This window comes from Protopterus annectens, chromosome 9.part0 (genome assembly GCF_019279795.1).
Source record: "Protopterus annectens isolate FY-2018-M chromosome 9.part0, PAN1.0, whole genome shotgun sequence".
Lineage (NCBI taxonomy): Eukaryota > Metazoa > Chordata > Ceratodontiformes > Protopteridae > Protopterus > Protopterus annectens.
In genome coordinates, this window is record NC_056743.1 from 608,331,298 (window position 1) to 608,353,093 (window position 21,796).

The 21,796-nt window shown below is 39.1% G+C and overlaps 1 protein-coding gene across 5 annotated transcripts in view; it reads right to left on the minus strand.

Moving 5' to 3' along the window:
* DDR1 (discoidin domain receptor tyrosine kinase 1) overlaps window positions 1–21,796 on the minus strand; it is a 1,200,914-nt gene that overhangs the window by 279,919 nt on the left and 899,199 nt on the right. For all 5 annotated transcript variants that reach the window (XM_044083163.1, XM_044083162.1, XM_044083159.1 and 2 more), the window contains one exon: window positions 6,990–7,092. In XM_044083163.1, coding sequence (XP_043939098.1) covers window positions 6,990–7,092 — 103 coding nt within the window. The remainder of the gene's footprint in view (window positions 1–6,989; window positions 7,093–21,796) is intronic.

The following is a 21,796-nucleotide window of genomic DNA, read 5'->3' on the forward strand; positions in this document are numbered from 1 at the left end:
CACAGACCTATTGCATCAGCAAACCAAACACATAAACACACAAAAACATACTCGGAGGCTCTAAATAAAAATCTGCCTAAGCAGCAGAGACCTCCAAAGCAGACATCCAAGCAACACCTACCATGAAACAATATCCACGTAGCACATAGCTCACAAAGTCAGTGTGTCACACAGTCACAGCCCTTAAGGCTAAACAACACACCTAATACACTTGTAATAGGTGACTCTATTGTCAGATACACTGACGTCCCACTCACCAGGCTGAACAAGAAGAAAGTCACTGTAAGCTGCATGTCGGGTGCCAGCATCTGTCACATAACACAAGCACTTGGGTCACTCCAAAGCAAGTACAAGTATGACTCCATCATTGTCCATGCTGGTGTGAATGACCTGAGACGTACCTCCCTGGACTACATGAAAAAAGACGTACAGGAGCGCTTTGATCATGTAGCCCAGGCCGGTATGACCCTGACCTTGAGTAGCATCTTACCCTCACCAAGAATGATGCCACAGTATAAAGATATATATATATATATATATATATATATATATATATATATATATATATGCACACAAACATATATATATATATATATATATATATATATATATATATATATATATATATATATATATATATATACACACATACACACACATATGGCTTTACTATTTAATATCTGTTTTATCAACACGATTTGGTCAGCAAAAACATATCCTCATCAGGTGGAAGAGAACAGCAATTCCCAGGCAGGGGAATATACCCTTTTCCTGTGCATTTTGCAATCATGGAGTTAGTTTATATAATTAGCAGAGGGGGGATTGTAGCATAGACTTACCCGCATGAGGGGTGCAGGGAGGCTTGCTCATCTTGAAATACAATTGCTGTTGATTAAGCCCACCCCTGGGTAATCCTCAGACCATATTTTGCCACCAGTACATCAATATTCAGAACAATGACACTGTGATCATTCCAGTCACAAATTATTTCTATATCTCGATATATATCAATACCTCTCTATATATGTCACCTAAAAGGTATTGCCTAAAATTCACTAGTAAGTTCACTAGCCTGCTAACTGCAGACTCTCTCTCAGCCACAGCTAAAAATATATTGATCTATAAGCTTGAGTGTGACTTTTTCCTGCTGGTGTTCAGCAGTACACAGAGCACCATAACTCTTCAAATCACTTTAAGATCTGATGATTCATTGTCTACTCTGATCTACTAGTGAAAGAGGCAATTTCCTCACCTCACTGGTTTGGCTTTACTATGTAATGCTGGCTTCCTAAAAGCCAAGGAGCTAAAAGGACAAAAGAAAGATGCCAGCAACACAGAAGGCAGAATAAATCAATTTTAACTACTATTTAAGAGGGCACCCCCCCCAGTGCACCCTAAACCTTGTATACACCAACTAAATGGTCACACCACTTCAGAAAATGGGACAAATTAACCTCAATAAGTGAAGCATTGCCAGTATAGAGAAAGTGCACCAGTAATGAATCCCGATGGAAAACAGCGTTTGGCCTTATGCCTTTCATCTTGTCATTTTTTTTCTTTGTACTACTGACGCTCAAGTAATTTCACTTCAGGTAACTGTAGGAGAGACAAACCAGTTTCTAAATGTTTGTTTACTTCATGTTCATCCTTCTTTTTTTCTACACATTATCTGTTTCTTTGCGACAAGTCTTTCCAGCAGCAAGAAGCAGTAAGAGCAATTCTCTTCACCAGGCATAGATTCTGCCCCTCACCTTACCCCAAAAATATTTGTAAGCCACTATAAATGCTCTTTAAAATTATCAAACTTTTGTAACAATAGTTCATCCTCTCTTGTCATTTTAAACTTTATCTCATTCGTCTATCAATGCATATTTTATTCAGATACTGATGTTTTGTTACCATTCATTTGTGTTTTTTCCTGTCATTATCTATATTCTTCCATTTTCTCGTCTGTGTGATGCACACAGAAAGATTAACTTGTCTTTCTTATGTCTTAGATGTGAAAAAATGAGTCACTTGAAACAGCTTATACCTTCCCAGTTAACAAATGAATGAAGGAATGAATTACTATGTAACTAAATTAGTTAAAAGTAAACAAGAGAATAAGACTGTGCTCACATACATGAGGGGCCTGTTCTACTATCATGTTGTCATCCTCACACATCCTGAAGTCTGATGTATGATTGCAGCTTGGCTGAACACAACATTGATTTATTTTATTATTTATCTGTTTTGCATTTGCTGACCAGGTTTGTCCGGATGAGCTCATAGCCCTTTTCCAGCAGAGGTCCGGGTAGAAAAACTCCACATTATTTACATTTCAGCAAAATTGCACAAAGAAAGTATTAACAATGCAATAACCTCAAAGTATACAAAAAATCTTACATTCTAACTAAAGAAAAAAGTACAATCATTGATAATATAGAAGATATGTTGATATTACATTAGGAAATCTCTTAATATAGAGAGAGATAAAAGAATGATGCAGTTGATGTAAATACAACCAGATAGTTGTAATATGAAAATATATGCAGGGGGTATATTAGTAAGGATGAATGAAAGGCAGCAAAAGACAAAAATAAGACAGTTAGGGGAGCAAGACAGATGGTTGTGGAATGTAAAACAGGAATGTGTAGAAGGCAAACAGAGGATTAGAGATAGGAAAGGATGGGGTTTAAGGAGGGTGAGTACAGTGGCATATCCAGTGTTTTTTAATGAGTCTTGGGCAGCTGATTTGAATACGTTTGGTTGTTGAAACTCTAGTGGAAGTTTGTTCCAGGAGATGGCAGGGTGATAGCTACAGACGTTTTGACCATACTTGCTCTTGGGTTTGTAGATGTGTAATAGGTTTTGGTCTGAGCTTCGGAGGGACCTAGAGAGGATGTACAAGGAGATCAGACGAGCTAAGCTAGGACAGAAAGAAGGTTGGTAAAGGACAGAGTGAATAATCTGAAGTTGCAAGAGGAGAAGCAGGTGGGGTAGTTCCAACCAGTTTAAGTGTTTTAGACAGAGAGAGTGGTGGGATTTGTAGGTTTGATTAGCAGTGAATATCCCTGGTCCATATGCCATGTGCTTTATCTACTATCCAAAAGATGTCAGCACTGCAACTTACCGGAAGCAAAAACAAATTAGATTATGAACAGTGAGTGAAGTAAAATAAAAATTAAAACTGACATTTTGAATTAAGTCTTTTTCGGAAAGAGTCTCGACACTAACTTACTTTTTTACCTTTATAAGGTTCTTTTTGAAGAAAACATACTATCAAAAAGTTTGAACTTTTATTTTCCATTTATGATATATGTTCAAAATCCATTTTTGTTCTTTCACAAGCATGTTGATACAGCAAAGAAATATAGTTTATATAATATCCATCTATTGTGTGTGTGTGTGTGTATATATATATATATATATATATATATATATATATATATATATATATATATATATATATATAAATAAAATATGCATCAGACAGCCTAGCTACAACTGCAGTGCTCCAATAATTGTCAGATCTAACTTTCTCAGCAGCCTTTCACCAACTTTACTATTTTTGATACTACACACAATTAAATCTCGTCAGTGAATTATGCAAATCTCCAAACTCTCAGCATTGCTCACTGCATTTGGTTTAGCCACATAAGCCTCTATTGAATACTGGACCCACTGATTTCCAGACAAATAACTGAAACACTTACATACATATGGAAGATACGGTTTGTCTTGCATTATGCCTGAAATGTTTCTTATGCTACTGATCTCAGTACTGCTAATTCATTGTTTTCTTCCTCTTAATGGCTAAAAGTGTTAAAATACTTTTATAGCATACTCAAGTGTGACATGAGGGGGCATTGTACCCTGTATTTATTCTGGCTTCTCTACAATTTCACTCAGTAAATTACAGCTTAAATTTTTGAATCTAAGACTTTAGCTTGAAAATATGTTACCATTCAAAATCAGAGATGCTAATGCTTGATTTGAAGAAATATTGAGACAAAATGAAGATTTGCAGTAATGAAAATTGTTGGTTCAGCAGTCTTGTGAGGAAACAAGGGAAGATTAAATTACTCGATGCAAGAATGAAATGCAGGGCTTAAAAGTTTGACTTTTATGTAGAGATATGCTATGCCGAATTTGATAATGCAGAAAATGTTACCAGCTAAATGTTACCGGCTAAATGTTACCAGTTAAATGTTACCAGCTAAATGTTACCAGTTAAATGTTACCAGTTAAATGTTACCAGCTAAATGTTACCAGTTAAATGTTACCAGCTAAATGTTACTAGCTCAGAAAATGTTACCAGCTAAATGTTATCCATTCATAACAGAATATTACCAGCTAATGCCCATGTTACCAGTTAAATGTTACCAGCTAAATTTAAATGCATGTGTTCGAAATTCATGTAAATGTCTGAATAATGCGTTTGTCTCAACCTTCCTTTTAATCTCAGACCTATGCTCTGGATACCAGTTAAATGTTACCAGCTAAATGTTACCAGCTAAATGTTACCAGCTAAATGTTACCAGTTAAATGTTACCAGCTAAATGTTACCAGCTAAATGTTACCAGTTAAATGTTACCAGCTAAATGTTACCAGCTTTTCTTTTGAAGCATGAAAATCAACTTGGCTGTGACACAAACAGAGTCTGTCACATGCTGTAAGCACTGTTTCATGTGCGGTCATGGCTGCATATTGCATTCAACCTGCAGACAATGACCTCCCCACCACTTATTTGGACATGCAGTCCACCATATCTAATCATTGCCAGACCATGATGTTCCAGGGCATTGATTAGGATATTACTCATGGTAATGCAGCCATATACAATCCGCTGACATTGGAATGTCATGCTGCCTGTTGATAACACTAAATGAAATACTTTATCTGTCCTAAAGTAAAGTTGCACCTCAAATGGATGAGGAAAAACTGCCTCCACAGGTAAGTGAAGCAGAGGGATACGCACAATTTGTTGATGCATTCATCACACTTTACATGTTAACAAATACAGGAGGGTACACATATGCATGTATTTCATGCGTTTCTAAAATGAGGTCACTGTGCAGCACACTAGTACTGTGTTAGTACTGTTTGTAATCTACACTTCCCATGTAATATGAACTGGCGATATTGACAGGCTACCCACAGTACTGGTATGAATCACATTACAGTACTATCTGTTATGTATGCAGTAGACGTTCACTAGAATGTGCAACTGGATATGCAGTAAGAAATCTTTGTATTACAGATAAGTGACTGGATATGCAGTAAGAAATCTTTGTATTGCAGATAAATGATTCTCTCTAAACTCTCAAGAAATGTGATGAAGTACTTCAAACAGCTGGGGACGAATACCATGATAGTGAAATTTGTTTGCATTAAATGTAAAATTATATTAAAAGTGAAACATGCAATCTTAAACTTTGGAGGAGTGATATGAGGTATTCACTGATGATTTTCCTTTTTCTAGTTGCTTGCAACATCAGGTTTGCTGTCCAACACTTCCTCTGGCAGTGGTATGGGTTAATGGGCAAGGGTAAGGTGTTTAGTTATTAGCTAAGGTACAATAAATGCATCAAGTGTGTGTGTGTATGTATATATATATATATATATATATATATATATATATATATATATATACACACACACATACACACACACACATAAACATACACACCTATCCATTTTGTCACCTTACCGTTCATGTCATATCTAACATTGTATGTTTCATCTGTGATGTTTGCCTATGTATGTTTGTGATATGCAGTCTTTCCATGTGCCTTTGTTGATCCACTTCCCTTTTTCTTGCTGCTCTCACTCCCTTCCTGCCATCCCATCCTTTTCTATAAAAACTGGGTCCTCACACCATACAATAATTCCCACTTCACTAACATTTATCAGCATCTCATCCTGCAACACATTTCTTGTAACAATACTTCTGTGAGCTTTATGCTCCCATTTGCCACTTTCGTATACCTCCCTCCCCAACTAACACTGGTGCTAACACCACATAGATTGTAGCACAACCTGTTTTTATATACGGTCCTAACTATATGTAGGACAATGTACTGCAGTAATGTGGAAGTGCTTGCCTATGTTTTAACCAGTACTGTTCTTTCAAATGGTTTTACATGCATTTTTACTGGCAGCGGTTATGTGCACATATTTGTAGAAAGTGTAAACTTCTCAGGATGTTCAAGTCATCTGTGCTGTCTTGTGTTTCATGTGTACCAAATGTACTATGCCCCCTTTTTAGGCATGCACATCTTGGCAATCTTCTCCTAGTGTTTCATGTTGGAATACTATATGATTGAATTCCCCTGAAATCCTGTCATAGTCTGCAAATGCTTGATGTAGCAATGGTATTCCTAGTAGCATACCGAGTCTGTATTAGCAGGATACTTTCATAAAGAAACCCTACCTTTTTGACTTATTGAGCAACCTGATGCCTTAGATTACAAGAAGCTTTTCCAGTCAACTTAGCTATGAGGACAAGTAAGACAAAGACAAAAACAAAATGGAAATAAAGAATGATTTGCATTGCTTAATTTTAATACTGTAAGAAAGGGGCATAGCGTGCAAGCATCTTAAAGTAAATACAGTTACTGCTGTCTATAAATTACAATTACTGTTGATAATAACCATTAACAGAAGAAAGCCTAGTAAATTACTGGACAGTGTAATGAAGTCTTCACTACCAGAAATGTTACAAGCTGTAATTTACTGCACCACTGGTTCATAGGTTAATTGATTACTAAGCCTAGACAATTACCCCATGTGAGAATCAAACTCTGCACCTTGTGTTTCAAAGGTAAACACCTTAACCATTATGCCAACCCTCCAAAATATAATAAACTGCTTCCTTATTGCTTTTCTCTTATATGTTATCACTTCCATCTAAACAAGTGTATACTTCTACGTCACCAAGCTCACAGATGTTAAATCTGGATTTTCTGAGCTTTAACTGTAATGATGATCACTTGCAGTTGCCTTACCTGCCATACTTGGCTGCTGTGGACTCGGACCAGGAACTGGAAGCGAAGATGTCTTCATCTGGAATGGTCTTGTCCTGCATGCCGAGTGCATAGCGGCAAGTCGCTGAAAGAAGCAGAACAGATAACATAAAACCATGGAGAAGAATACTCCAGTATTTTTTAATACTGATTTTTTTTCTAATTAGCATATTACTCCAATCTTCATATTAAGACCTGTTCTCTGTTCTTCCTAATCATACCTGTAGCCTCTGTATCACTTCTTTCATATGCCTAAGTCCATGTATATGGTTCAATACTTGAAAAAACTTGGATATGAATAAAAAAGATTTCTATACTGAGAGAGATTTTATTCAGCTCTGTTGGCTGATTCTCTCTTTATCTAAAGCAGGCAGACTTCCTAGAGCCAGCATCATAAATTTAAGTTCTGCTTTCAGTCAGATTCCTTAAACAGCTTCATCTCGCATCTACTCACTGCTGTTTAGCAGGGCAAACCAGTTTAGGGCCTCCCCCAAATTTATTAGAATGATCTGTAGATATTAAAAACACAAGCCTACTACAGATCACAATCTGTGATTTAGTCACTTCAATTTCCTTTACATGGTACAATATCTATGACTTGAGACTCTGACATAAAGGACATCATCTAAGGCTTTTTGGTACCATTTTACTTTGTGTAATGTTCTAATAAAATGAAAGGAAACTCTATAATTGTAACACTAGACATAACTGCACTTCAGCAAGAACTGTTTTCCTTTTCTTCAACAATAAAATTATTCATATCTTGGTATGTTTACCTCATGACTTTTTTTTTTCATTTTATTTTATCTTCAGAATTTTGGATGAACCACTCCTACTGTCAAATCCTTAAAAAGACATCACCACCTCTTTTAAAGAAATAACTTTATAGTTGCAAAAAAATAAATCTAATAGTAGGATTGTGAGATATGGGCATTCCCGAACATATGTCTGCATGTCAAGCAGCTTTATGTAGAGGTTTCCCATAGGGACACTTACCGTGGCTAGTGGAATCCATTTTTTTTCCACTGAATAATACTAAAGTGCTTTGATTGGTAGAAGGCAATGACAGTAACTGTTATTTTGCAGTACTCAGAGGTCAGGAAGCAAGACTAGGATATATGCAATAATGACTATTTAAGGAATTATGTTATGTGGATTATTGGTAGTAAAATAATTCCTATGTTCAGTGCTGCAATTTTAAAATGATTTTGAATGGTAAATGTTATCTTTTTACAGTTAGTTTTTTGTAGGTACAGTTAATTACATATAGGTATTGTTCAGCCTAATTATTTCAGATAATCATGTCCTCTGTGTGTGTTATATTTTATGTATGAAACAGCATGGTTTGTCTGTGTGGTACTCATAATCTGTCCAGTAGTGATCTTTACTACTGTTACGACCATGAGGATTTGAAGCAGCCTTATAACTTAAAAACTTAAAATGAAAAATAAAATGCAGTTTTATTTATTACTAAGAAAATTCATTAAAATTGCATTTTGTTTACATGTATACTTTATTTTTTTTCTGTAACAAAATAAAGATTGATAGAAACTCAAAAGGAGAAAAAAAAAAGTTGAATAATAATTCTAACACTCCTGAAAAAAATGAATGGAAAGGAAAGAAACCAAAGAAAATAAAACACTGAAGGACATGCATTGATTAATTAAAAGTCAAACACAAGTGTACAGTGAAAAATGTAGGCAACAAGATTTAATACATATGATACTGTTCTAACTACACCGCAGATGGCATGCTTAAAACGGGATCTAAATAAGGCAAAAGAACAGTTCCACTTATGGGGCTCTAGCAAGACAGGAAGATGTTTCAAGAAGCAGTTAAAAAAGATGTAAAATGACTTTGATTGAAAACATTGTCTGATTTGTGATACAGAATTTCAGGAATGTTATGCATGGGGAAAGGCAAGAGAAAGTACAGTTTTGTACCTACCATAAATGTAGATGTCCGAATTGGATAGCATCTGCAGTCATAACAACTGGGTTGTCCTGTCGTCAGGCAGCCCTTCAGTCGGCCGGATTCCAAAGTCCGGGTCCGGCTTCGGCTGATGTCGCACTTCACCCGACATCATCTCTGTTGGTCTTCGGGTATATAAGCATCAGCCGACGCCATTTTCTTCAGTGTTTCTTGCCCCAGATGCCAGAAGCCCTCTAGAAGGCTAAAATTTTGGATAGATGCCAATGTTTCCAAAAGATAGAGGTAAACACAAAAATAAGCATGTATGTACATAAATACAAACAAATACACCATGAAAGAAGTCCCCCCACTAGCTAGCTATTAGAAGGGTAAACACCCTAGGAGTACCTCAGAGGGAAGGAGGGAGGGTAATCCTGACTGCAGATGCTATCCACGGACATCTACATTTATGGTAGGTACAAAACTGTACTATGTCCTTCATGGATGCATCTGCAGTCATAACAACTGGGTAGAATACCATAGCCAACTAGGGAGGAGGATAAAGGTAGATTATGGTGTGTTTAGGATCCCTTGCAGAACAGCAGTGGCAAACCCTGCTCGGGATCTGGAATATAGAGGTAAATTATAATGCTTGGCAAATGTATGCACGGAGGTCCAAGTAGCCACCTCAATAATGTCTTTGGTAGCCACTCGTAAGAAGGCTGTGGTAGTGGCTGTTGCCCTTGTAGAATGAGGTCTTATGTTCTGTGGAATTTGCTTTCCATGGAAGGAGTAACAGAATCGTATGCAATTTCCTATCCATTTGGAGATTGTCTGCTTGGAAATAGCTTTTCCGTCCCTTCCTGTTGCATAGGCTACGAAAAGTTGGTTAGTCTTTCTGCTATTTTTTGTTCTGTCCAAGTAGTAGCGTAGCTGTCTATGTACATCCAAGGTATGCAGTATTCTTTCCCCTCTGTTTTGTGGGTTGGGAAAGAAGGTAGGTAGGTGGATTGCCTGGTTTAAGGACACTCTGGATACCACCTTAGGCATAAATGTAGGGTTAGTCCTCATGGACACTCTATCTTGGTGGAAGATTAGAAAGGGTTGCACTGCCATTAAGGCCTGTAATTCTGAAACCCTCCTTGCTGAAGTAATTGCCAGTAGGAAAGCAGTTTTCCATGACAGGTGTTGCAGGTCTGCTGTTGCTGCTGGTTCAAAAGGTGATAGAGTCAATTTTTCTAGCACAAAGTTCAAGTCCCAGGCTGGTAATGGTGGTTTCCTTGGAGGTTTTACATTCTTGATTCCTCTGAGGAACTGCCTGAGCAAAGGGTGTGAAAAAACAGGTGGATCAAAGCTGTATTCTGCTGAAATAGCTGATGCATGAATCTTGATGGAGGAATAGGACAGACCTGAATGAAGTAGTTCGGCCAGATACTCCAGAATGTTGGGCATATCTATGTTTGATACATCTTTACCTCTTTCTGAGCTCCAAATGACAAACCTTTTCCATTTCCCAGCATAGTTTCTTCTTGTTGAAGGTCTGCGTGCTTCAAGAATAATGTCTTTAACTCTTTGTGAAAGCTGTGGATTAGCAGCTGCTATGTGATGTTCCATGCAGTCAGTTGCAACGTTTTTAGGTTTGGATGCATGGTGCTGTAGTTGTTCTGAGTTAGCATCAAAGGCATTAGGGGTATTGGCCACATATTGTTCGAGACATGCTCCTCAGCAGTGGGTACCAATGTTGTCTTGGCCAGTTTGGAGCTATCAGGATTATCCTTGGACGTTCCTCCTTGATTTTTAGTAATACTTTGTGTATCAAGGGAAGAGGTGGGAATGCATATGCTGTTAGTCCTTTCCAGCTGAAGGAGAGCGAGTCTACTTTCCATGCTAGTGGGTGGAATGTTCTTGTGCAGAATTTTTTGAGCTGGTGATTGAGAGGTGATGCGAATAGATCTATCTGAGGCATTCCCCATTTCTTCGAGATGGTCTTGAAGATATCCGGGTGCAGCTGCCATTCGTGGACATCCGATGTAGTCCTGCTTAACATATCTGCTAGAGAGTTTTCTTTTCCTGGTACAAATATTGCCTGTAACTGGATGTTGTAGCTGAGTGCCAGGGTCCACAGCTCCAAAGTCATTCTGCATAGGGGTAGGAATGAGTGCCTCCCTGTTTGTTGATGTACCACATGACTGTGGTGTTGTCTGTCCTTATCATCAACTGGCCTTCCTTGAGAAATGGTCTGAACTTTTGGATTGCCAGTTTTACTGCCAGCATTTCTTTTAGGTTGATGTGCAGGTGAAGTTGGTCCTGTGTCCACAATCCTTGCACGCATTTGTCCAGCATATGTGCGCCCCATCCCAGGTCTGAAGCATCTGTTGTGATGGTCTGGCTTGCTTGACCTTTGCGGAAGGGCAGGCCTGGGTTTGACTGGCATGCGTGAGCCCACCATAGGAACTCCTGTTTTAAGCATGGTATTAGTGGGATTTCCGTTTCTAGGCTGTGTCTGTGTTGGGACCATAAATTCTTTAGGTACCACTGAAGCTTTCTCATATGTAGTCTGGCAAATGGAACCAAGATTATGCATGATGCCATGAAACCCAAGGCCTGCAGTACCTTTCTTGCTGTTAACTTGTTCAGATTTGTTAGTGCCAAGAAGTAAAGAGGGAGTTCTTTTGTTTTTCTGTAGTTAGGAATGCCATTTGTCTTACTGTGTCCAATTCCGCTCCCAGGAAAGTCCTTGTCTGGGATGGTATCAGCCTTGACTTTTGTAAATTGACTGTGTATCCCAGTGCTTGAAGCAAGTAAATGACCCTTTGTAAATCTGTTGTCAGCTTGCTTTTGTTGTCCCCTTGTATCAGACAGTCGTCCAGGTATGGATAAATTTGAATTCCTGTAGTCTGCAATGGGCGATTACTGATGCCAGGCATTTTGTGAATACTCTGGGCAGTAGATAAGCCAAAGGGCAATGCTGAGAATTGATAGTGCTCTGATCCTGCAAGAAATCTGAGGTATCTTCTGCAGATAGGTCGAATGGGGACGTGCAGGTATGCCTCCTTGAGATCTAGAGTTACCAGCCAACACTCCTTGCCCAGCATGGGAAGAAGTTGCTGTAGGGTCAGCATTTTGAATTTTGGGACAATGATGTAAGTATTTAGGTAGACAGGTCTAGAATTGGTCTCCAACTTTTTCCTTTCTTGGAACTAGGAATAGTCTGGAGTAGAACCCTTTCCTTGCTCTGCTGTTGGCACTTTTTCCACAGCTCTCATGTTTGCTAATTCCATTATCTGTTGTAGAGCCTCTGTTTTTTGATTTGGAGGTAGGTTTGGCATTCCTCTTTTGACTGGTAAAGTGTGGAAGTGGAACCGGTAACCTTGATCTATGGTTCGTAAAATCCACTTGTCCTTTGTTATGTGGTGCCAGTTTTTTGAAAATAATGTGAGCTTTCCGCCTAGAGGAGCTGCTATTTGTTCCCTGGTTGGCGGATTTAGGTTTAAGTCACTGTGGCTGTGTTGATGTAGAGGCAGGTGTTGATTCTGTGCCTCTGTTGTTACCTTGCCACTGTCGTCCTCTGTAGGCACCTCCTCTGGATTGGTTTCTGCCTCTGGAACGTCTATTCCTGCCCCTTTGAGGTCTTGTGGAGTCAGGAAAGGACCAATTTTTGGCAGGCCAGTTCCTGCTAAACCTTGGCGGTTGAACCTGCAAGAATTCTTTAACTGTCTGGAGTGATTTTGCCTTTTCTTCCATTTTCTTCATAACCTGCTGGGCAGGTGTACCAAACAAACTTGATTTATCCATAGGAGCATCAAGCAATTTAGATTTAACATGATCCGGTAAAGCTTGCTCCTTTAGCCATGCATGCCTTCTAATTACTGTGCCAGTCATGGCTGATCTAAATGAAGCCTCCAGTGCATCATAGCCACCTTTTAAAGAATGGTTACTAACCTGCTGTATGTTATTTACCATTTCTAATACATAATTCTTATCAAGAGATTCATCAGTGGTTAGCTTTTTAGTTAACTGATCAAGCATAAACTCTTGGTATTGTATCATGTGAAACTGACAATTTAAAGCTCTAGCTGAAAGAGTGGCTGAAGTGTAAACCTTTTTACCCCATCTGTCTAATGATCTTGCTTCCCTTTCAGAAGGAACAGGGTTTTAAGCTATGGTGGCTACTGCCTTGGGACCCTGGGATATAGTTTCGGGGTCTGCAAGAGGGGCCTTGTAGAGGTGGTGATGAGTATCTGGCACCCTGTAGAATCTGTCTGGTTTGGCAGGGGCTGGGGGTAAAGAATCTGGAGCGGAGCAGGCATCATTGAAAGCATCATCCACCACAGAGAGAACAGGAGGGATAGCTAAGGGCCTGTGCTGTGGTAGGTGCAAAAAAGTCCTAAGTCTTTTCCTGGAGTCTGAAAAATCCTGTTGCTGCCATTGGAACTGTTCTCGCATGGCATGCAAGGTTTCAAAGGAGAATTCTTCTGAGGGAAGCAGCTGGAATGGATTCTTCAGCATCAGAATCCTCAAAATTGGAGAAAGGAGCCTCTGGCTGTTCAGTTATGTCTGATTCATCAGCAGAATCATCAGAGGACACTGGCTCAGGGCTCTGCCCTAGGTCTCTTTCTGGGGCTGAGAGGCCCTGTCTGGGTGAGATTGAGATCCTCTAATTAATGAAATTAAATCTTCTGCCTAGGTAAGCATTTGAGAACTGGCAGAGGGCCTGGTGGAAGGGGGTAACAGGCACTGTTTTAGTAGTCTTGGCTGCTTTAGCCCTGGCGAAGGCCTTAATGGACATGGCTGCTGGAGGCCTAGCAGCACCACGTGCTGGGGTAGAGACATCCAAGGGAATGGTGTCTGATAAGTCAGTGGTAAGCACCGTAGTGGGTAAAATTTCTGAGGCCGATTCAAGAGTGTTAGCAGGGACCTCAGTTGTAGTGATAGTTTCAGGTGTAGTTTGATCAGTTTTCTCGTTTGCGGCCGAAACCGAGACACTCGCGGTTTGCTTAACCATGGTTTCGGCGGAACCGCGGACCGCATGATGTCGGCCTTTTCTTTATGTTTTTGGCAGAATTCAAGTCGGAGGGTCCGACGGCATAATGTACGCAAAGTCAGAACCGAAAAACTGTTCTGCAAACTCTGACCGACGCCTAAGCGTTCGTCGGTTGAAAGAAGCACAGGACGAACAAGCTGCTACGTCGTGGGCTGGGCCTAAACAGGGCAGGCAGTAAGAGTGGAAATCTTTATGAGGTATTTGTTTCCCACAGGTTAAACAATTATTAACTTTTTCTGACATCGGCTGAGGCAAGAAAGAGTCCCCAACGGGGTACTTAGCTTTAGAAGTCTTCGAAGTAGTATTCGGTAGAAGTAATCTCTGGATCCGACCGACCGGCACTTGCGAACAGCTTCTGCTTCGGGCACCACGCGGCAAGAAAGACTGAAGAAAATGGCGTCGGCTGATGCTTATATACCCGAAGACCAACAGAGATGACGTCAGGTGAAGTGCGACATCAGCCGAAGCCGGACCCGGACTTTGGAATCCGGCCGACTGAAGGGCTGCCTGACGACAGGACAACCCAGTTGTTATGACTGCAGATGCATCCATGAAGGACATCATACATTATTACAAGACTTGAGAACACCAGTAAGAAGCTGTCAGTTTGCAGATACTGCACTGTCAATTAAAACTCAAATTATATAAGCCTGTACATCAGGAAGAATGAGGAATAAATCCCTACTAGAGTCAGAAATGATACCTGATAAAATATTAGATTTTGCAACATCCTTTGACATATATTCCAAGAAAAAATGAATACAGTTAACAGTGTACGAACTTGGATTGAGGAGTGCAATGAAGGAATGAAGAACAAAGTGTTAGCATGAAAAACAAAAAGAGAAATGCACTGATGCTACTAACATTAAGAAGAAGGTACATGACACATTGTAGACATTTTGATGGTCAGTATCCACCCACAGATTGGGTCAGTGTACATTGTTTGCCAGGCTAGGTTCCAGCCTATGTTAAAGTATATGAAAAATGTGAAAAAATACAATCATTTTACAATCTTTCTAAGGATAAAGGTATAAATGACAAAAAAGAAATGGCAAGAATACACACTTAAAACGAGAATGAGCCAAGAAGAATGAGTAAGATGGTGTGTGTGTGTGTGTGTATATATATATATATATATATATATATATATATATATATATATATATATATATATATATATATATATATATATATATATATATATATATATATATATATGGGTCTACCTGATTTAACCAAAACGCCAACAACGAGAACACTCACACCGGAAGATCGACAACGGAGAAGACCGACAGTTGAAAATCCAGACACTGAGAACATCGACATGTTAAGGTAAGTGTATGGTAGGGACGGACGTTAGGGTTAGGGGAGGATTAAGTGAGTTAGGGTTAGGGTGCAGGTAAGGTAAGTGTGCGTTGGTGACAGACTTGCGCATTAGGGGCGGATTATGTGAGTTAGGGTTAGGGTTTGGGTTAAGGTTAGTGCATAGATAGTTGTGTATGTAAGGTTTAGTGTTGGTTTGTAAGGTGCTTGGTGTGCTTGTGTTGTGTGTGTGTTTTTCGGAAAAGGTGTTTGTTTTGTTGATTGTCAGGATTGTGGTTTGTCGGGCATGTGAAGCGTTGTGTTTTTGAACTTTTGGTTTTGTGGTGTCGGTTATTTGATTGTCGGTGTTTTGGCATGTCGGCATTATCAGGTAGACCCATATATATATATATATATATATATATATATATATATATATATATATATATATATATGTGTACAGAATCTGACGAGCTATAATACTTAGACACTCAAGATATTGTTAGAGTAACACAGCAAATAAAATTACAGATTAAAAAAATAAATATACAAATTTATCAACAAGACAAGGGAATAAAAATGTTGATTGATAACAAGTGACATCAGTAAAAAAAAGTCATGAGGAATTAAGAAACTACATCAATATGAGTATTGCTATGCAAAGAAAGAGACTCTGTAGTGGGATGGATGACATCCTAATTAAAAAGAATGGTGGAAAGCTATGAATGAAGTACATTTTCAGCCCCCATATTAATAACGAAATGTAAGAGAAAAACACTGAAACACTGCTGCTGCTGGCAGTTTCTAACACAAAATAAATTAGTGATACAAGCCATGAAATGCAAAGAACTGTAGTGATTACATTAGAGTATGGAAAAGATGAAAACGACCATAAGACATTAAGAAAGCTGTTGAATGACTTGAAAGAAAATGGGCTAACTCTGAATAAAGGAAATTGAGTTTTACAAAAATATTCTTAATTTTATGCACTCGCATTTTCACAGACAGGTGAAAGCAATAAAAGACTAGAAGCTCCATCAAATTCTGAGGACGTCAGCAGTCTTTTAGCTATGCCCAATGATACATCAAGATTCAGCAAGGATTTTAGTATAATAGAAGGTCCACTTATACAAACACTGAAAAAAAGTATATCACCCATACGGTCTGAAAAGCATCACAATGCATTAGAAACACTGAAGTATATACATTTGCACACAAAAATGCCAAGCATTGACTCAAACTGTTCTGAATTGCTACAAGTAGATATTGACTCAACAGGTTTTAGGGAAGTCTGGAACCAGATATAAGAGGAACTTCAGTTAAAGTTGACAAAGTTTGCCAACTTAAGTATAAAAGAGATATAAGAATACTAAAAAAAGAAACATTTCCCATTGTCTGTACAGTGTTAGTCAATATGTTTTTCTTTACTAACAAAATATAAAGCAAGTAAGAGCTACAAAATAGTTTGTGATTTATATTATGTGGCATTCACACATACTGGTCCTAATAGATTTCCTATAATATACTGTAGAATGCTAAGATGATTTTGAAAGGCTAACACTGTTTTTGGTAGCTAGCTTTTTGTAGCTAGGAATTTAAATGCACTCTTTTAAAGGATTTGTACTGTGTGTTATAGTTAATGTGTGGAAAAAACACCCCAGATATGTGGTACCTCTGCTGCTCACATGAATGAATTTTGCAAGTTTTTTTGTTTCTTTCTTTCTTTTTGGCAATTAGGTCTGTGCAGCTCACAGAAACAAATTCAGTCCCTTTTTCATTAAGTTTTAAGATTCGATCATGCATGATACCCAGAGATATAAAGAGACAAAAACATTGAAATAATTATGCAATGCAAACAAAAAAGTTACAAAAAAGAAAATTCTAGGAATAATAAACAGCAGTAACAATTATAATAAGTTCTTTCAGAATATAAAATGTTTCTAATTCATTTGCAAACAGTGTTTTGTTAAGAACAATATCTTCAGGTTTTATACCCATGTAGAAGGGGTGGTATTGTTGTAGAACATGAAGGGTTGCTGCCTTATAGATTGATTCTTGGCTGGAGTACCTTCTTTGTGCAATCTATAAAACCTTCCTGTGCTCATATGGGCTTTTCCATGTATTCTGGCATCCTCCAAAATTCCAAAGAAATGTAGTAGGTGGATCGGGGACTCTAAATTATCCACAGGTGTGTGTGTTTGTGAGATGTGAATGAAAGACCTGGCAGACTACTTCCATATCCCCCGTTGCCTTGTAAACTCCACGGATAAGTGGTGTCTTTCTGCAGAGTTACTGCAGAAGTCACTCTTGGCTGTAACTCATAAGAGGAAGAAAGCGTGAGAACATCTCATACTGTCTAAATGATAGTTCACTTGCTTCATAAAATATATCACATTCCACTGTCAGTGCCACCAGTAATCCCACAAGGTTTCTATAGCACGGTCATTGATGCAGTCTGCAGGTAACATTTATTTTCTTATCTTTTAAGAATGCAACTATCCAAGATCAAGAATGATAGCAAAATTCATACAGGTAATCAAAAGAATATATCACATCCAGTTCACAGAAAATGTCACTGCAAGCAAAACCTCTGATTTGATAGTATCCACAGAAAAAAATATGACTTTTTAAGCTGTCAAGCAGCTTGATTTTTGTTTCAGATTTGAGCTCAGTGAGATTAGTCACCCCAGTCTAAAGTGCCATTTAAACACAACAAAGTCCACTTACTTCCTCAGAATAAGATGCAACAATAGACTCTGATGAGATTCGCACTTGTTTCTCCAACAAAAAAAGGGTCTCATAGTTTTGTGTCTTACCCAACATGTTGTACTGTATCCTTGTGCACCAGTAAAACAGGGCCCTCTTCAAACTATGGCACCAGGACTAAAAAGTTACATGCTGTTTATTAATGCATTTTCCATAAAAATTAGCTGAGATCAAAAAGTGATACCGCTGACTTCGAACTGATGTTTAGAAAGGCTTCTAACACACAGTGCTAGAGAATCTGATTTGTAGTATATGGTAGGGTGTGTACACTAAAGTATAACGGAACTGCACTTAAGTAAGTTTAGCAGTAGTTCACTGGTGATCAGACTGAGAATATTTATCCAAACTTGGTTGGAAACTTAAATTTGTCAGTAGTACATGTCATGATCTCAGCAAGACATTTAAGTACAAGTCTCCCTCAACATATCTCTTGGTTAGAAGTCCTAGCTTTGTGAATGTTTCATGTACTCACACTGAAACTGTAAAATAAAAGTTGTCACAAAATAACAAAAACAGATTAAAACAAAAAGTGTTTTCAGATGGTGAAGTGCTACATGTTCATGCCACATACACCAGCAATCAAGTTATTCATCTTTTTCAGTAGCTATTTTGTTTGCAGAGGTCCTTTTAATTAGCTGGTAATATACTGTTTCTTGTACATGCACTGCTTTAAGTAATTCTTAGTTGTTTTAGTTTCGGATGTGATGTACACACTGCTGTAATCATTCACAGTAACGTTCAGTCCTCTTGTTTTAATCGCAGATCTATAGTGCTTTTGTCCACAAGGAGTGGGTACTCATTTACCAATTACTGTGATTTGGCTACTTGGGCAAATGTTGCCAGCAGCCTTGAAACCTGCTATGCCTTTTACTTTACAATAGTCGGCTGACCATTTTGTAAGATATGAACATTTTTATGCATTTGCCTTAAAGGTGTTCTATATGGATTCACAGGGAAAAGCAGCAAAGTATATTAAAATCTTATATTATTTTAATGTTCTTTTCACTGCTCTTTATCACTGTCTTGAAATTATGAACTACTCAGCTTTGAATGTGCTTTATCTAGTTTTCCATACACCAGAGTGCCTCTTGTAAAGTAGTGTAACTGGTTTTCTAATGTAGCAGCAAAACAAATGAGCTGGTATCATTAGAAGTGAGGAAGGGACAGTGAAATCTGATGCCAAGGCCATACCAGAAGATCCCTGCTCACTCCTTTTGCTAGTATTTGAATAAACAAGGATAAAATCATAAAGTGAAGGGTGATTTTTTTTTTGTTTCATGTTAGATACGTGGCAACAGCTTGACAAGAGAGAGGATGGGAAAGTCCCAGTAACTTGTATTCTGTAAGAAGACTAACCAAGCCCGAAACCCATTTATGACCGATGACTACCCACATGTTGGAGAGAGACACTAGAGCCACATTTCAGCAACGTTTTACTAAATGGGGTGGAGGGACAGGACCTTAGACAATTGTAAAATTTGAAGACTGGAAGAAGGAGCAAAGGGAAAGGAAGCAATTTTTGGCAGTAATATTGAAGGCAGAACTAGAACAGTAGTTCTAACAATAATTACAATTGTTTAAAATACATGTTGCTAGCAGCATGACTGGCTCAAATTTTCAGAGGTATCTTTACGTACTTGTCATAACAGTTTTTAATTGCCAATGCCATACAGCTAAAATGAATTAGCAAATTAACATTCCTTAGACTCTAGCAGATCTCTTCCATGGCTCTATAAGTAAAGATCGTTATATTAGTGAAAGCACGTCAGGGAATTGTGACTGCCTAGTGTTAAAATGAGAGTGAAACGGCAACTATCTAAGTGGATGACTCACAGTAGTTTATCGACTACCAAATCTCACTGATTCACTGTCAGTGTTTTTACAGGAAGAGGCTTCATTTCCTACAGCCTCATACTCACTGCCATTTAAAAATACTGACTCTGAGATCACTGAATCTCAGAGACAAATTAATTCTCTGAGATAGCTCACTCTCAGCCTTAAAAAAATAAATTAAAAAAGAAAACAGTTGCACATTAGAGTACTGATCCCAGGTAAGTTGCAGTTACATCTGGCAGCCCCATAACTATAGGTTCATAGGTAGGTACTAGGCTATCTGCCCGAAGGCGTTTATAAGCCTAGCCAGAATGTGTTAGCTTTCGCCGCCCCCTTAGATTAGTTCCCTGTGCCTCTGTCCAGCAGAACCACTGAAGTGATCCCTGGGGTAAACTTTCTGTTTCCCATCAGCTCGTCAAGGTTTCTCCTGAATAGGGTTAGTGAGGAGCTCTGCCTAATGTAGATTTGAATCTTGTTCCAGTGCATGGGAAGTCTCAGGGACAGGAATCTATCCCTCCAGCACGTCCTATTTATTGTTGTGGTGAGGTTTAGATCCCTGGAGAGTGTGGCTTGAGGGGATATGGTTTTCTTTAGGTGGAGCATGTCCATCAATTCTGGGTTGGACATGGCCTTGTATGTCAGGCAAAAATCACCTCTGAGTAAGGCGGTATGCAACCGAGTACAGCTGGAGTTTCTTCAGTCGAGCTGCATAGGGCATCTGCTTGAGGCCAGTGATCCTCTTGGTGAGGAACTTCTGTGATCTTTCCAGTTAGCTTGTAAGGTACATCCCAAATGGGGCATTGTACTCTATGATGGGTCTGATGAGTGATGCGTAGAGGGGCCCAATGACCTCTTTCGATCTGGATGCAAACCCTTTTGTGATTAGGTGGGCCACATAGAAGGATTTTCTAACCACTTTGGCAATGTGATTATCAAAGGAGAGGTTACTATCTACATGGGTCCCCAGATCACTTATTATGTCTTCCATATTTAGGGGGCTACCACCTATGTGGTAGTTTGTGGGTACTTTGTTTTTTTCCAAAGGGGATGACTATGCACTTTTTGGCATTTAGCTTGAGCCCATGGTTTGACACCAGGTATCTGTCTCAGTGGGACCCTTTTGGAGGATGTCTGTGTCAGCCGGAGAGTCAATTATAGCCCCTAGTCTGCAGTCGTCTGCAAACTTGGTCAGCCATTGTCCTCCTGTGCTTGTCTGTACCTCTGACAAGTATATGGCGAACAGGAGGGGTCCTACGACTGAGCCCTGGGGAACGCCACTTGTAACCATTTTACAGTCAGACCTAGCTCCCGCAACTCTTACCATGTGGCTTCTGTCCGTGAGCCAGTTGGCAACCCATCTTGTGACATAGGGGTTTATGTTCAGACTGGTGAGCTTGTCTATAATACCTGATTGGGGAATGGTGTTGAAGGCCTTTCCGAGGTCTAGGTAAGCTGTGTGGACCACCTTTCCCTCTGTCTATAGCCTTGGTAACTGTCTCAAAGAAGTCCACCAGGTTTAGGAGGCATGATCTCCCCTTAACAAAGCCAAACTGGGTTGGGTCCAGTGTTTGGAGGTTTCCAATGTCTCTGTTAATGAGATCTATGATGATGCACTCCATAGCTTTGCAGACCAAGCTAGTCAGGCTTATAGGGCGATAGTTCCTGGGGTCCGTTGTGGCTCCACCTTTGTGGAGCAGAATAACCGTTGCTGTATGCCACTCTGTGGGCATGTAGCCTGTGGAGAGGTTGAGTTTAAACAGTGTGTTTAGGTGAGGGGTTACTTCATCTTTGAGCTCATGTAGGACGCAGCCTGGGACACTGTCTGGTCCCATTGATGCTGTGTTTTTGGCTTTGGAGAGGGCTGTTTTAACCTGAGTGTCTGTGATTTCAGGGGCACTACATTCTTCTGGTATAGTTATGGGCCCTTTTGGAG